This window comes from Dendropsophus ebraccatus, chromosome 8 (genome assembly GCF_027789765.1).
Source record: "Dendropsophus ebraccatus isolate aDenEbr1 chromosome 8, aDenEbr1.pat, whole genome shotgun sequence".
In the NCBI taxonomy this organism is placed as follows: Eukaryota; Metazoa; Chordata; class Amphibia; order Anura; family Hylidae; genus Dendropsophus; species Dendropsophus ebraccatus.
The window spans coordinates 29,047,587-29,063,230 of record NC_091461.1 but is presented as its reverse complement, the minus strand read 5'-3'; the positions used below and the strand labels follow the sequence as shown (position 1 = coordinate 29,063,230).

Genomic DNA, 15,644 nt, shown 5'->3' with positions numbered 1-15,644 from the left:
GATCAGCAGGATTAAGATTCTGCTTTAGACCCAGTACCGGCAGACTGATGGGGTCAGCTGCTGGGAACCCTAATGAGAAAAGAGGGTTCCTTGCCTTAATGTACAGTATGCAGGACCTTCTTACTACATGCCTCTCTATGGAATGGCGCAGCAGCATAATGGGGCTCTCTGTATGAGGAATGCCCATAGATATTTCAGGCACATATAGCAAACCACTCAGGGGAGGGAGAAATAAAGCCATATTATAATAATGCCCCCCAGGCACATACAGGTCGGCCAAATGGAATGCCGCTCTATGCATGGACAGCCACCATTAATTTCATTGGCTCAGCCATAGTCAGCGACTACATCTGGGTCATTTTCTGAATGTATACATGCATTTGTACATAGACCCTAAAGCATTGTATGTTTTAGAGGAAAAACGCACATGCAAATAATGGCACCTACATAGGCAAAGTGTCAAGCTAGGTTGCCAATGTATCCATGCTTTGGAAGACAACTTTATTTCCATCATCCATCCTGCCTTCCTCTCCCTAAACCGCTAGCCGGATTGTCCCGACAGCAGACAACCACTAGTCACAGCATTCCCCCATCCCATAACTTCCCTATGGGCAGCAGCATTGTATCGCATGAATATAATGACACTGCTTGTCCCTCACCCATTCTAGCCAGTGTAAGAGGTAAACTCTGTAAATCCTCCAGACCCATCTATGAGAAAAACACTGGCCGTGCACATCCTCAGTGCTGTGCCATACAACCTCCATTAGGTGCTACAAACCATATTCAGGCCTAGTAGCAAAGCTTGAAATTAAGAAATCAGAGGCAAATAAAAAGGTACAGTAGTGGCATCCTATGTAACTTTAGTACAGAGTGTCCCCATAGAGAGAATCATAGTGCAGCAATAATGTGGACCCCAGCAATACTTTATGTAGACACCGGCAGTAATGGCTTAGGGAAACTCATCGCAATTTGTATTTACATAAAGCCTTAAAGGGCCAATGGTGCAGCTTTGTAAGAAATGGTTAAACTGTTAAAATATATGCAAAGGTTATTACAGTCTAATAGTTACATTTCTCTAAACTCAATAATACAGAAGCAGAAATAAAACCAAAGTGTACTAAGAGATAAATAGGCAGAAATCCTCTGAATTCTGGTAACACAGCGCCCCCTCCTGGTGAAGAATAGTAACAGCTTCATGTGCAGTTCTATACATTTACTATCTATGCATTGTGCAAGCAAACAAAAGATAATTGGCAAGTATGCTCCCGAGATCCCACCACTTCTGGGAAGACGCTGGCGTGGCGTGCGGCCCATTAACATCAGCGAGAGGCTGAAGGCCGGGAATAAATCAGGGGAAATTTCCTTTTTCAATTAATGGCCAATTAACACAAGCAGACTCCACTAAAAATATTACAGAGATCCCATTAATCTGCGAAAAATTAACTTCACCTTTCTGTTAGTAAAACAGGCATAATTCCTAAGGGGGAAGAGAGGACGGTGACACCTTATTAAGAGAAAAAGGTTTAATTTTTATTAACCGCATTCTCCCAGTCTCTTAAATCTGTTCTGTATTGTAGAGGAGAGAGGCGAGAGGGAATTGTTAATGGAGATGAAATATTCCCAGCATATGGACGAATCATGGGGAGTAAGAGAAATGCACGGAGATTGAATGAAATATATTATATATATATGTATTTCATTATATATGTATTTCACAGTGTGCACACATTGCCTAGGTCTGTATTATTAGGCAGGCCCTGTGTCTATCCATCTACGAGTAAATGTATATTTTCGGACAAAAACACATCCTTGGCTGGATGAAAATTGCGGCTCAGATGCCAGATGCAGTTTCCACTTAAAAACCAGGAAGAAACATTGCGGTATGAGGATGTTCAGCCTGGTGAATCTTTACAACCTGGAACCCACCTAGCAGCGGTTTGGAGCCACATAGGGTAGATGGCTGTGAACTCTCCAGACCCTTTCCACTAAAGTCTACAGGCGTTGAGATAACTGAACTAGGGCACTGTGGTCACATCTACACAGTCAAACTGGTTACTCTCTGCAGTCTAGAGAGCAGGAAAGGTTTTCCATGGGGATTTGTTACTGCTACTGACAGTTCCTGACATGGACAGAGGTGGCAGCAGAGAGCACTGTGTCAGACTGAAATGAATACACCGCTTTTTGCAGGACATACAGCAGCTGATAAGCACTGGAAGACTGGAGTGTTTTTTTTTTTTTGTTTTATTTAATAGCCGTAGATTACAAATCTCTGGCACTCTGGCGACTCTGTACCCACAATCTAACCGCCCCCCCCCAAACCGCTTGTACCTTCGGATAGCTGCTTTTAATCCAAGATCTGTCCTGGGGTCCGTTCGGCAGGTGATGCACTTATTGTCCTAAAAAACAACTTTTAAACTTGCATCCTGTGCCAAATGGGAGTATCTGTGCCCTAACTTTGCACCACCTCTGTCCCTCCTCCCCACCCTCATCATCATTAGGAATGCTCCAGGCAGATTGCCTCCTATTCCTCACCTGTGTCAGCCCGGCACATGGGCTGGATCGTTAAGTACCTGCACAATGTTCAGCATGTAGGAAATGTTCCAGTAGCATTCCTAATGAAGAGGAGGGTGGGGAGGAGGGACACAGGGGTGGTGCAAAGTTAGGGCACAGATACTCCCATTTGGCCCGGGCTGCAAGTTTAAAAGTTGTTTTTTTTAGGACAATAACTGCATCACCTGCTAAACGGACCCCAGGACAGATCTTGGATTAAAATCAGCTATCCAAAGGTACAAGCCGTTTTGGAGGGGTCAGATTGTGGGTACAGAGTCACTTTAAATCGACATATGAAAAGCACCATTACAAGTTTACTTTGATTTGGTTGCAGACAGCTGGCATCACAATATTAACATATCACATATCACATATTAACAGTCATAGCTATAAAAGCAAATACACAACATTAAGTTGCAATAAAAGTTTATAGACTGAAGTTGATAACAAAGAAATCCCTGCAACTACTTGTAGCATACAGACTAAAGATACAGTAAATGAATCCATATAGCAGTATATAACACTGACAGCTGTAGAGACGCATTGATGATCGAGCCATTAAGCCGAGCTTGTGGTATTATCTGACATTTAAAAAAAACAAAAACACTTTTGACATGTTAAAGGGGTACTTCAGCGAAAATCTCTTAAATCAACTGGTTTCAGGAAGTTTACTTTAAATTGAAGTTGCAAATTCATATAAAGTCTTCCAGTACTTCTCAGCTGCTGTATGTCCTGCAGGAAATGTTCTTTTTTCAGTCTGACAGTGCTCTCTGCTGCCACCTCTGTCCAAGACAGGAACGGTCCAGAGCAGGAGAGGTTTCCTGTGAGGATTTGCTACGGCTCTCTGCCGACATCTGTCAGACAGAACTGCAGAGAGTGCTGTGTCAGAGCGGAAAAAAACAACCTTTCCTGCAGGGCATACAGCAGCTGATAAGTGATGGAAGACTTGAGATTTTTAAATGAAAGTTACATAACTTTTAAATTTACTTCTGACAGTTGCTTTGAAATAAAAATATTTTTGCCAGAGTACCCCTTTGAAGTCCCATGACACTGTTAAAAAAACAAAATGTGGGGCTGGGAAGGTCATTGTGGAGACAAAGTTTACTTGGAAGGTATCCTCGCGCCCTGTAGAAATTCTCCCGGATCCAGCTGACAGCCGCTGGTCTCCTGCAGCTCTTCCCAGTGCAACGTCACATACATGGCTGAGGGATTGCCCGCCCAGCCAATCAGTGACCGGCTGAGCGGACAACCACTCTGCTGGGCCATGACATTGCAACTGGAAGAGCCGGGTAAGCGACGTACCTACATTCCAGCCAAAAATGACAGCCAGTGGCCATCAGTGAGAACAAGGAGCGGCGCTACAGAGGCACTAGGACTGGCAAGTACACATTGTTCATTAAAGGGGTTACCCAGTGCTACAAAGACATGGCCACTTTCTTCCAGAGACAGAACCACTCTTGTCTCCAGCTTGGGCGGGGTTTTGCCGCTCAGTTCCATTGAAGTGAATGGAGCTTAATTGCAAACCGCACCTGAACTGGAGACAAGAGTCATGTTGTCTCTGAAAGAAAGTGGCCATGTTTTTGTAGCGCCGGATAACCCCTTTAAGCTCCATTCACTTCAATGGAACGGAGCAGAAAAACCCCGCCCAAGCTGAAGACAAGAGTGGTGCTGTCTCAGAAAGTGGCCATGTTTTTGTAGCGCTGGATAAGCCCTTTAAAGCAGTATTTCAGCGAAAATCTTTTTCTTTCAAATCAACTGGTGTCAAAGTTATATAGATTTGTTATTCATTTCTATAAAGAAGTCTCAAGTCTTCCCATACTCATCAGCTGCTGTATGTCCTGCAGGAAAGGTTTTAATTTCAGTCTGACACAGGGCTCTCTGCTGACCTCTGGCTCAGACAGGAACTGTCCAGAGCAGGAGAGGTTTTCTATGGGGATTCATAGAAAACCAAGACATAGTCTCGGACAGAGGTGGCAGCAGAGAGCACTGTGTCAAGACTGAAAATAAAACATTTCCTGCAGGACATACAGCAGCTAAAAAATATTGGAAGACTTGAGGATTTTCTATAGAAGTAAATTACAAATCTATAACTTTCTGAAACCAGTTGATATAAAAGAAAAAGATTTTCTCTGGACAAGCCCTTTAAGTTTGGTTATTCCAGTCAGCCTGGCTTTTTTTTATTTTCATGAGACTTGCCATTGAAGTTTTGATTGGTCATTATGTCACTAATGAGACCCCCCACTAATATGTAGATAGGCTAGTATTTCACTTATCGGATTGCAGGTATCCCTGCCCAGGCAGCTCCATAATAACTTCATGGGGCCTGGACATAAATGACCCTTTTGTCTCCATGATCGGCGGAGGTTTCAGCAGTGAGACCCCTACTGACCAAAACATGGCATAAGAGTGAAGTGGAAAAATGTGTGTATAATCTCCTTGTAGTTATTTACAGTAGTTACACAATTCTTACATAGCTGGCCGGTTTGGAGCAGAACTGTCCGATACATATAGCTGTAACACTGGACAGACCTGCCCTTCACTCAGCACTGGAATACACTACCTCTGTATCCTGATGAACTCGCAGACAGACTATTCTCCCGCCAGGTAATAAAGAACACTCATACATATCGGCTTTGGTAATAGAGCATAGGAACTACAATCCCTAATTATTGTTGATGGAAACCTGCCAGAATCTAATAAAACACAAATTAAGGACAAAGAGCTAAATGTGCAGCCGGAATGACCCCTGGGATTGCAGCTCTAGATGGTTTCCATTCTTACTGGAAGGAAATGGTTTATTTTACTTGCAGGACGAAGGCATGGAGTATTTTTAGTCTCTAAATACAGGACTGAGCTTCCTAGAACGGGCCAAGAGCCTGACAGACTCTGTATTTACACCCAGTGCCAAGAATATAGTCTGTGTTTCCAAAGCCTAATTTAGTAGGAGAACATGTGTCTGAGACTTTATATCACACAGTAAAAACTTCAGCGGAGCAATGCCTCAAGTACTGAAGAGTTATTAAAGGGCCACCAAACCTCTCACATAAAGACTACAGCGATCGTAAACCCTACAAATACACAACGCCATAAAATATATATATTAGAGGGTGGTAGAGTTCTGTATCCGTCTGCCCGAGACCTAGACAAGACTATTATAGCAGCACCACACATTGTATATGCAGCTAGGTAGATATCTATATCTCACGTTAGAAGGCATATATAGGTTATTGTGGAACTAAAATGCAGGAGGACACAGCCCATGTGACTCTCCCCTACAAGCCTGTGTGATCTCCCCTCCATCTACAGCCCATGCGAGTCCACCACCTTGTGTGTGATCTCCTCTCCATCTACAGCCCATGCGACTCCACCACCTTGTGTGTGATCTCCTCTCCATCTACAGCCCATGTGACCACCACCTTGTGTGTGATCTCCTCTCCATCTACAGCCCATGTGACCACCACCTTGTGTGTGATCTCCTCTCCATCTACAGCCCAAGCGACTCCACCACCTTGTGTGTGATATCACTCTACAGCATATGCGACTCTCCCCTACAATCAGTGTGTGATCATTGATCTGTACAATGATTCTATCTGCAGATCTGCCGCTAATGACAGGAAATTTATGAGTAGTAAACCTAAATTAAAAGCTATATAAAATTGGTTCTCTGTAATTTTATCCACTAGAAATCCACTACCAACTCACAGAACATGTTCATTTTACCATAACTTGCATGGCATAAAAACAAAACCCCAACATCTGCAAAGTGGCATTTTTTTGCTGTACATTTTATGGTATAATGAAAGGAGTCATTAGAAGTGTATGAAAAAATAGAAATGTCTGTAGAAAATTTAGGCAAGTTAGAAAAAAAAGAGGGTTAATCTTACATTTAGGAAGCATTCAGCAAAAAAAAAAAAGAAAAAAAAAAAAAGGTGTTTAAAAGTTATCCCCAATCCATAGGACAAGGTGCAACAAACTGTACAGTGGGAGTTGGTGTTGAGAAAACCTGTCAAACATTTGGGGAACTGTACAGATATGCGCCGCTCTGTAATGACAGAGCTGCACAGCTGATTCATTACAGCGTGGCACATTTCTGTACAGTTCCCCCGCTCCCAGCATCTTATCACAGATGCTGCCCGGACGTGGGGGAGAGTTTTGTTACAGGCATTCCACATCCATGTTCAACACAGAACGTGTGAATGCAGCCTTAGTCTCTCTCTGCAAATATCTCAAAAATGTTGTACAAATTTAGCATTTATGACCAGGCCACCTAGATGGCTTAGGAAGGGAAGGGGGGGAACATGTCATCTGCGCAGTAATAAGCCCCCAATAGCTCAGAAGAGCTTGGGGTATTTGCATGTGGAGAATCTACAGTAACACAGTACCACAGTAACACAGATGTGGATGAAACTTTACCAACACAAAGATGATCTGCATGGAAACAAATTATTTTATTGATGCAGGAACACTGCAGATCCACAGCAATATCCACAACTAGGGCTATTTAAAGTGTCACTGTAGTTAATTTTTTTTGCAGAAATCAATAGTTTTAAGATTTTAAAGAAACTTTGTAGTTGGGTTCATTAGCTAAAAAATACATTTTTAATCATGAAAAAGCAGTTTAAAGCTCTCCCCCTGTCTTAATGGTTTTCTATGGAGAGGGGAGGGATGAAGGGAGATGAGGCACCACAACAGAACAACAAAGTTAATTTACAGCTACAAGTTAATTACAGCTACATAGGCTTTATAAAAAAAAAAAAAGTGTCCGTCCCTCACAAGTTAATGGAGATTGTAGTAAGCCAGTGAGTGAAGTGCACATCCCTGCTGGGGGGGGGGGGGGGGGGAACCAAACTTTACAGGTCTGAAAAGTCAAGACACTAATACTCTGTCACATGTGGAGGTCCATAGGAGTCATACAGCAAGTTAGGGCTGGTCAAAATACTGCTGAAATACACAAGTGCTCTAGGACCATTTCTACACAAGCAGAAGTGACAGCCGTATCCTGCTCTGTTCCTCATGGAGAATCATCCTGCAGGTCACAGAACAGGAAGAGCTCTAATGTTACAGATGTAGCATACCGTGAAGTTTTCCTGTGACTTGTAGTTTTCATCTAGATATACTCGGGCTCTGTTGTATTCTTTCATAGCGTCACTTGAAAGCAGGTCCCTGAGAAGAGAAATAAAGAGGATTTAGTCTCGTATAATGCTTATTGCCAGTGTACAGCTGCATTCACATGTTCCGTAGCATGCTCCGGAATAGTTGACCCACAACAATGGACAGAACTCAAGTCCCATTCATAGTCTGTCACTCATTCTGTGCGCATACTGGGCTGTGAAATTATTATATATTTCACAATGTTAAAGTTTATACTTTAAACCTGTGGTTTTGGGGACCTGTGACAACCTGCATCTCTCAGGCATGATGGAAATTGTAGTTTGTAAGGTAAGACATTGGAGATCCCTGATCTATTCTACGCTCAGTCCTGCTGTAAAACAAACTACAAAGTCTCCACTAGAGGGCACCATTCCCCAACTTTAGCAGTTCAGATGCGGCAGAACTGGAAACAGAAAATATTTGTTGGATGAACATCATATTGTTTGACAGCCCAAAGCTTTTCCCTCAGTCATCAAGAAAAAAAAGCAGCTGAAATGTATTTGTTTTACAAATTGAACGGTAATCTCGCATTGCTATCTAGCCACGGCTGAAGGCCGATTTCACAGAGAATCTAGTATGATCATAGATAACAGGCAAGGAGCTGAAATTCAGGACAGGTTTGCTTTTTAAAAATGGCAAGAAAGCAAAAAATTAAGTATGAATAGTGGGGAAGGGAACATAAAGCAACATGGGGTCTTCTATGTCAAAGCTTAGTCTCTAGTCTTGTAGCATTGAGCAGGTCTCTACCTACTTGACCAACTTGTCAACGTGGGCCATAGATGCTTCATAATTCTTCCCACCGACCTCTTGACAGTGCAATGATAAAAACTGAGGCTTCTGTGCGTGTACAGTCTGAAAGACACAAGAACAGCATGCATGACAGCTTAAAGGAACATTGCCAATGTGAACAGCGCTCAACAACCATTACTGCTGTATGACTGATCGGCTATAAGCAGAGGGCATAGAGCAGGTGACCGGCTAGAAGCCCTGGATGCATTGGTCATGTCAGACCAGTATTTGCTTCTGAGGACAAACCTTGCGATTGATATAAACTGACAGATAATGTATATCTTATCTCACAACCAGAACAAGAGAATGTTCCAGAAACTCAACTTTTATAGACACACCTGAACAGTAAGGGCCCTATTACACCAACAGATTATCGGACAGATTTTTTTTAACCAAAAGCCAGAAATGGATTTGAAAAGAGGAGAAATCTTGGTATTTCCTTTAATACCTGTTCTCTGTTTAAAGTCCATTCTTGGTTTTGGCTCAAAAAAAATCTGTCAGATAAGGAAGGGGGGGGGGGGTGGGGGGGGGGGAGAGAGAAAAGAAAAAAAATACAAACCCCCCCCCCCCCCCCCCCCCCCCCCCAAAGAATATAAAATTATATATCAAATGTCAACAGGATACTGCAAACCCTAAAGTGTTACACGTGGTTGTTATAGCAGATTTTGACCTTTAAAAGGACTCAGTCTGGTAACTCAGAACAGAAGGCCTGGTCTCAGCTATGAAACGTGGCTTTATTATGGCCATCTATATTGGCCTATAGCCACATTTACATTGGAACGCCTTCCTTACCACACGAGTAGACAGAATCTGCAGCAGACGCTCGTGGCCTAGTGACTTTAAAGGGCCTGAGCGTAGTTGGCTAATGTGTGTTCAGATCATTTTCCAAAAATATGTTTGGCTCTGAGCCAAAAACTGGTTTACCAAACTTGTGTCCAAGCCCACAAAAGTCTAGACGTAGAAAGAGACCTGAACAAGTCAGTGGGGTTCATGCTTTTCCTTTACCGGTACGTGGATAGGATGTAAACATTAATTATATTTTTTCCCTCTCCCAAAGACCTATGTTTTATCACATTACGATGCTTGTAATAATGTAAGGGCCCTATTCCACCAGACGATTATCGTTAAATCGTTCGAATCTTAACGATAATCGTTCAGTTGAAATACAGTTAACGATTAACGGCCGAAGGAGAAATCGTTGATCGCTTTATAAGACCTGGACCTATTTTTATCGTTGCTCGTTCGCAAAACGTTCGCATTGAATAAGACATCGTTCGGTCGTTCGCAATAGATACGAACGCAATAGCGAATAAATAGCGAAGAAAAAACGATCGCAATTACGATTATAAGTAACTATTATCGTTTCATGGAAATGAGTGAACGTTTTCAGGTCTTTCGCAATAGCGGTCGCTTGAAATCGTTAATTGTTAACAATTATGCAAACGATAATCGTCCGGTGGAATAGGGCCCTAAGAGACTATACTGGTAAATGGGAGTCTTTTACTGCACAGTGCCACTCCTGGCCACATAGGGAATTATGGTCAGTCTAAACCACTAGATTGGCCTCCAGTTGTATTGGAAAATGCAAGGAGGCTTCACTGTGTGGGGAAAACAGTAAGGGGACATTGCACTATACCAACACTGTCCTCCACTTTATGATCAGTGGGAGCCCCAACAAATAATAAAGTGGTGACCTAGCCGAGTCGTATCCTAATACTTAGTGAAATGGAAATAACCCTTATGGTGGTCATACGCATAAAATAGCCAATTGCAGTGCTCTCATCTCCCTCATATACATGCATGCTGTACTTGTCGAGCATGCATGCTTATATCAATAGGAACAGATGACCGGCTGCCAGATGTCCAATCTATTTTCTCTCTCCGATTAACATTCACATTAGTCCGAGCTCAAGGTACAGACTAACAGCAGGTTCTCGCTCCTGGGAGTAACTGTATGAGTTACCGTCTCGCACAATGCAGTTGTTCTTTTAAGTCAGGCCTTTAAGTGAAGTAGTTTTACCTGTCAGCGCTAATGAAAATAAACCCTTTTTGTACCAAGACACCTCCACACATTCCTGAGCCGCAAATACTCCAGAAATGTGAGTGCGGAGCCCATTTCCCTGGAATGTACAACAAGACTAATATTACTGTTATTATATCTGCAGGCTGCTCCCTCTACTGTAATTACAAACTCAATAACATTAGCCTATCCCTCCGGTGCAGCCCACCATCCGCAGTCACAACCAGAGGTCGCTGATGTCTCACCCGCTACACCCCCCACCCGTTACACACACTTTCACCCGTTATACTACTGCGCTCAGGCCTATTAAAAATTTAAGGTGATGCACATGAAGCCTTTCTACATTAAATATGCATTGTGCCGCAGATTCAGTGTGGTGATAAACACCTGAAAAATTCATTTGCTAAATATCTGTAATGAAATAGTCATCTGACAGGAGCCTTATGTATTACTCCAACAAGCAGCCGGGCTCCAGATTAATGGCAGATTAATCAACTCAATCCAAATTAACAGTGTCAGGAAAGGGATTGTAACGGCAGTACTGTACGAGTAAGGCCGCCGCTGTTATCATGCTGAGGTGTTCGTGATCAGCATATTCTGCTTCTGGCTGGTGTCAGCTTTACATATATATGACATACCTTACAGCTGGCTGCTTCAGGATAAGTCATTAGGTGTAGCACCAATTCTGGCCAATATACAACTCTTTTCTAGATCAGTCATCCCTGAAGCAGTGTCTGCTATGTCCCCCATACCCTGTGCAGGTACAGAGGATGGTGCTCACACATCCAAGCAGTAGCAGCATGGAGGATATGACTGAGCAGCATAGCTGAGCATCAAACCCTGAGGTGGAATGTAATGCACAGTAAGCTTGTATACTGCTGGCTTCTGGCTCTCTGTGGCCACCTGCTCTGCTCTTTAAAAGACGCGTACTGTATAGGCAGCATGTAAACTGATTCCTCAGTGAGTATTGTAAAAAAAAAAAAAGGGAGGTACACAGCCTAAAGAGAACTGTGGCTTATGAGGGTGACTAGAGGACTGCTTCTCCTACTCACAGGGGTAGAGACGGTCCCATAAACTTGCATTATGTGACTGTCTTTGTCACATAGCTTAGAGCTAGGGGTAGAACACGCTTAGCGATTGGTTGGGGTCTGACCACTAACGGCCATCCTTACCAATAGACTGTTGTCTTTCGGCACTAAAATGATGACTGTCAAGATGTATTCCCATGTCACTGAATGGCTACAAGTTCTAACGCTTCTTCACTGCTCCTTCCATCCTGATTTGTGCTCGACTATCAGCTGGAAGCTGCGCCCCAAGGAGGGGGAGCGAGGAAGCATTAGAGCCTTCAGAAATTCAGGGGCTTGACAACACCTGTACTGCACTGACACCCTGTATCAGTACAGTAGTGTGAACACTTAATTATGCCAGTAGTTCTGCAATACATCATTCATGCTCAGAACACGTGAGGGCCCTAAGTGGCATTATTATTATTATTATTATTATTATTCTACAGGTATAACTATTTGAGATGGTAATATCCCTTTAATGACCCCCTAAGTCACTAGTACAGGAATGATAAAAATACAACATTCTCTTCATTTAAACAAATGCAGTATAATGCGGTCAGTTCTCAGACATCTATACACATAAGACTAGCAGGGTAGGTTCCCACTCAGGAGTATCGCGTACACATGGAGAGAGATACGGGAGGAGATTCAGAGCAGCTTCATCAGGATAAGTTATGTAACACAGAGCCTCATGAAAGCGCTGGCACTTGCTGCCCTGGAAGCTGCAATAACCAGAGACAGCTGTGGATCACAACATCAGAGAAACAGGGCAGGAGCAGAATAAATCCAAACTGTATTCAAGGAGTCTTATATTTAGAAATCCAAGAGTGCGGTAATGACAGATTTTGGAAAAGATGCCGTTTGGCAAATGGGAATTGTGCCGTGCAATTAAACCCTCTCATCCGCTCCTCTCCCCCCTATATTATCTCAATTATAATTATAACCAGGGTTTTTTTCTTCTTTATGCAAAAGCTTCAATTGCCTGAAAAATAGTATTTAAATAGAACTCAGATTAACCCTTTAGTAGAGGGAGACCCCTGCCAAGACAACCATATGATCTAACAATCCCATCATCCCCTTCTTTGTGCATTGTATTACTTTGTTTATTGGAAGTCTATAAATTTAACAGAAATAAATTCTTAATGAGATGCCAGGAGAAAGTTACTCAGGCGCAGGTCACAAAAGGGTCATTGCTGTGTAAACAGTGTCCGCTACCCATGTGACACGTTTTATGAACGATCCATTGACTTTAGAAGGGATATTCCTATAGCTAGGTTAGAGCATGATTTATGATCACCTAAATCAGGGATGGGGAAACCTTCAGCAAAATTACAATTCCCGTCATGCCTGGTTAGCCAAAGCTTTAGCTGTCCAGGTATGATGGGAATTGTGGTTTTGCAACAGCTAGAGAGCCAAGGTTCCCCATCCCTGACCTAGATGCTCACAATCAAAAGGCCACGGTTCTCCCATCCCCTCAATTACTTCTCTATGCATGAGCAATCCGGCTGAAGCAGAACTATTTAAGTAAATAGAGCTGGCCATAGGACCTCCAATGAGCTGGTGGGACAATCAATTTATAATAAGAGTACCCCCTCAATGGCTGCAGACTTCCCTATTTTATGCTTCACCACACAACCTCTGAGTTGTAAGGAAACATAACAAAAAGGCCAAAAAAGTACTCAAAAGGTATCCCAAAAGGTGAGCTGTGAGCAGATAGACAGCACTGCAAGGAATAGGTTACACTAAGCACTGAGATGCTCCTGAAAACTAGTCTACAGGCTAAGGGTATGTTGACACTGAGTAAATAAGAGGAATCCCATCTACCTCAGTGTTCCTATGGGATGACTCCACTCCCGCCACTCTCCGCTCAAAGAATTAACATGTCAATTCTATAAGAGGAGAGCGACTGAAGCGGAGGAGCAGGAGTCAAGCCATAGGAACACTGAGGAAGGCTGACTACCACAGTGGGGGTCTCAATCGCAAAATTCTGCCAATTTTACTCAGTGTGAACAGGCCCTAAAAGGGAGAGATGCGGTGCACATAGCACAAACAGCGGCACAGCAAGGAAGTACTAAGTACTGAAACGGTTACTGTTAAGATGAGAGAAGCTTTGTTTTACCTTGCATGGAAAATGCAGATGATCTCATGACCCCATGCTAAGCCCTCACATCCTGCAAGTTGTCTTGCAGTGTCTGTTACTAGAGACAGAATTTCCCTAACAAGCAGTCAACAGCAGATTGCAGAAAAGTGAGACACCTAGAGGCCAATACTTTAGAGACATGTCACTGGGGTAGGCTTTTGTTAAGTGGATTTTTATTCGGAATCACAGGTTATTAAACTGAAATACATTTATATCTATCTTCCTTAAGTGTGGTCTCTGGCCAAAAAAAAAAAAATATTAGTGTTTACTTCTATTTCTCAAATCTTCCTGCAGGACTTACAGCAGCTGATAAATATTGGAAGTGAAATTTTCTTTCCAGTCTGACACAGTGCCCTCTGCAGCCACCTCTGTCCATGTCAGGAACTTGTCCAGAGCAGGAGAGGTTTTCTATGGGGATTTGCTGCTGCTCTGGACAGTTCCTGACATGGACAGAGATGGCAGCAGAGAGAAGTGTATAAGACTGGAAATCATGCACCACTTCCTGCAGGACACACAGCAGCTGATAAGTACTGGTAGTCAAAATTTTAAATAATTACAAATATATATAACTAATATATGACACTAATTTATTTAAAAGAAAAAAAATTGATATTCTCCTTATAATGGAATTCTGGCTATTTAAATACACTAAAATTATCTGTTCTACAGTGACAGCTTAAGTACATATTATAGTGTAACAGGAAGAAAGCTGAAGATGCCTTGTTGTAGCAACATAATAAATTATAGGAGATCTGTTGACAAATGGCTTTGTGACACTATTATTTTACAATGCTCTTATGTACAGAGATTAATGGAACACTTGGCTTTTCCAAAACATTTTGACTCCGGATCACGTTGATGGTGGAAGAAAACGCTTCCTAAAGGCAGACGCATAAATCACAAAATTAAAAAGGTCAGTGTGCCCATCCAACTCATTTATTAGCTGAAATTACATGTTAATGCCTTGCTCTACAATTTCAGATATCAATACATCTCAACCACCACTCGTAACATTATATGTGACATCCAGGAAGGCCTCAGTACTTATTTCTTAAGCTGTGCACCAAACACATACAAACCTGTGTAATTCATCACAGTCCTCCAGCAATGTGTGCTTTCATTCCCCTATCTACTGCCCTGTGTGATCTGCCCTTACTGATAATTTGGCTAGCAGGAATGGAGAGGATGGGAAACAAGGGCGGACAGAGACTGCAGGGAGCATGAAGGAATGAGCAGGGTATATGTGGGCACATACATGCAGCACTCTCTGTCCGGGGAGAGAGGGGTTACAGCTATGGGGAGATTACCTCCACAGTCCTGTCCCCTGATTTAAGCCCCAGCCTGAAGTGGATCCGATATGATTTAGAAGGTGATGGAGACATCCTGGGTCAGAGTACAGGGCTGTAGACCCTGCTATTCAGACCATGCCCCTCCTCCACTCCCCCTCCCACCCAGTACAGGGAGCCATTAAAACCAAAGCAATGCTCTTAATCCAAGTTACACTTGAAAAACTGAGCTGTTGCAAATTGCTCTCAAACCAAGTTACTCTTACACCGAGGTACCACTGTATTTAAGCCAACTAACCCCCATCAAAAGAAATTGTAATCAAGTACCTCCAAATGCATGTGGACTAGAGATGGTCCGAACAGAGTTCGGTTCGGGTTCGTACGAACACAGCCATAGCCATAGGCTGTATCCCAGTTTTCCAGGCGGTTCTCCCGCTGTATTCACCCGCTGCACGGAGCGGGCAGACAGCGGGAATCTGATGCAGAGCGTTAGGGTTCATACCAACCCGAACCTTCGGCAGTTTCGGACCATCCCTAATGTGGACCGCTTTTTATCCATGCAAGATATTTCTATTTCATGAAAAAAATCCAATATAAGTTTATTTCCCTTTAGTACAATGAGTATTTGCTTCAATTTAAAA

General features: G+C 42.8%; 1 protein-coding gene across 2 annotated transcripts in view; it reads right to left on the bottom strand.

Moving 5' to 3' along the window:
- Nucleotides 1–15,644, bottom strand: part of INPP5A (inositol polyphosphate-5-phosphatase A) — a 265,474-nt gene that overhangs the window by 168,408 nt on the left and 81,422 nt on the right. For both annotated transcript variants that reach the window (XM_069980070.1, XM_069980069.1), the window contains exons 3-4: nucleotides 8,453–8,553; nucleotides 7,626–7,713 (exon numbers count right to left, since the gene is read on the bottom strand). In XM_069980070.1, coding sequence (XP_069836171.1) covers nucleotides 7,626–7,713; nucleotides 8,453–8,553 — 189 coding nt within the window. The remainder of the gene's footprint in view (nucleotides 1–7,625; nucleotides 7,714–8,452; nucleotides 8,554–15,644) is intronic.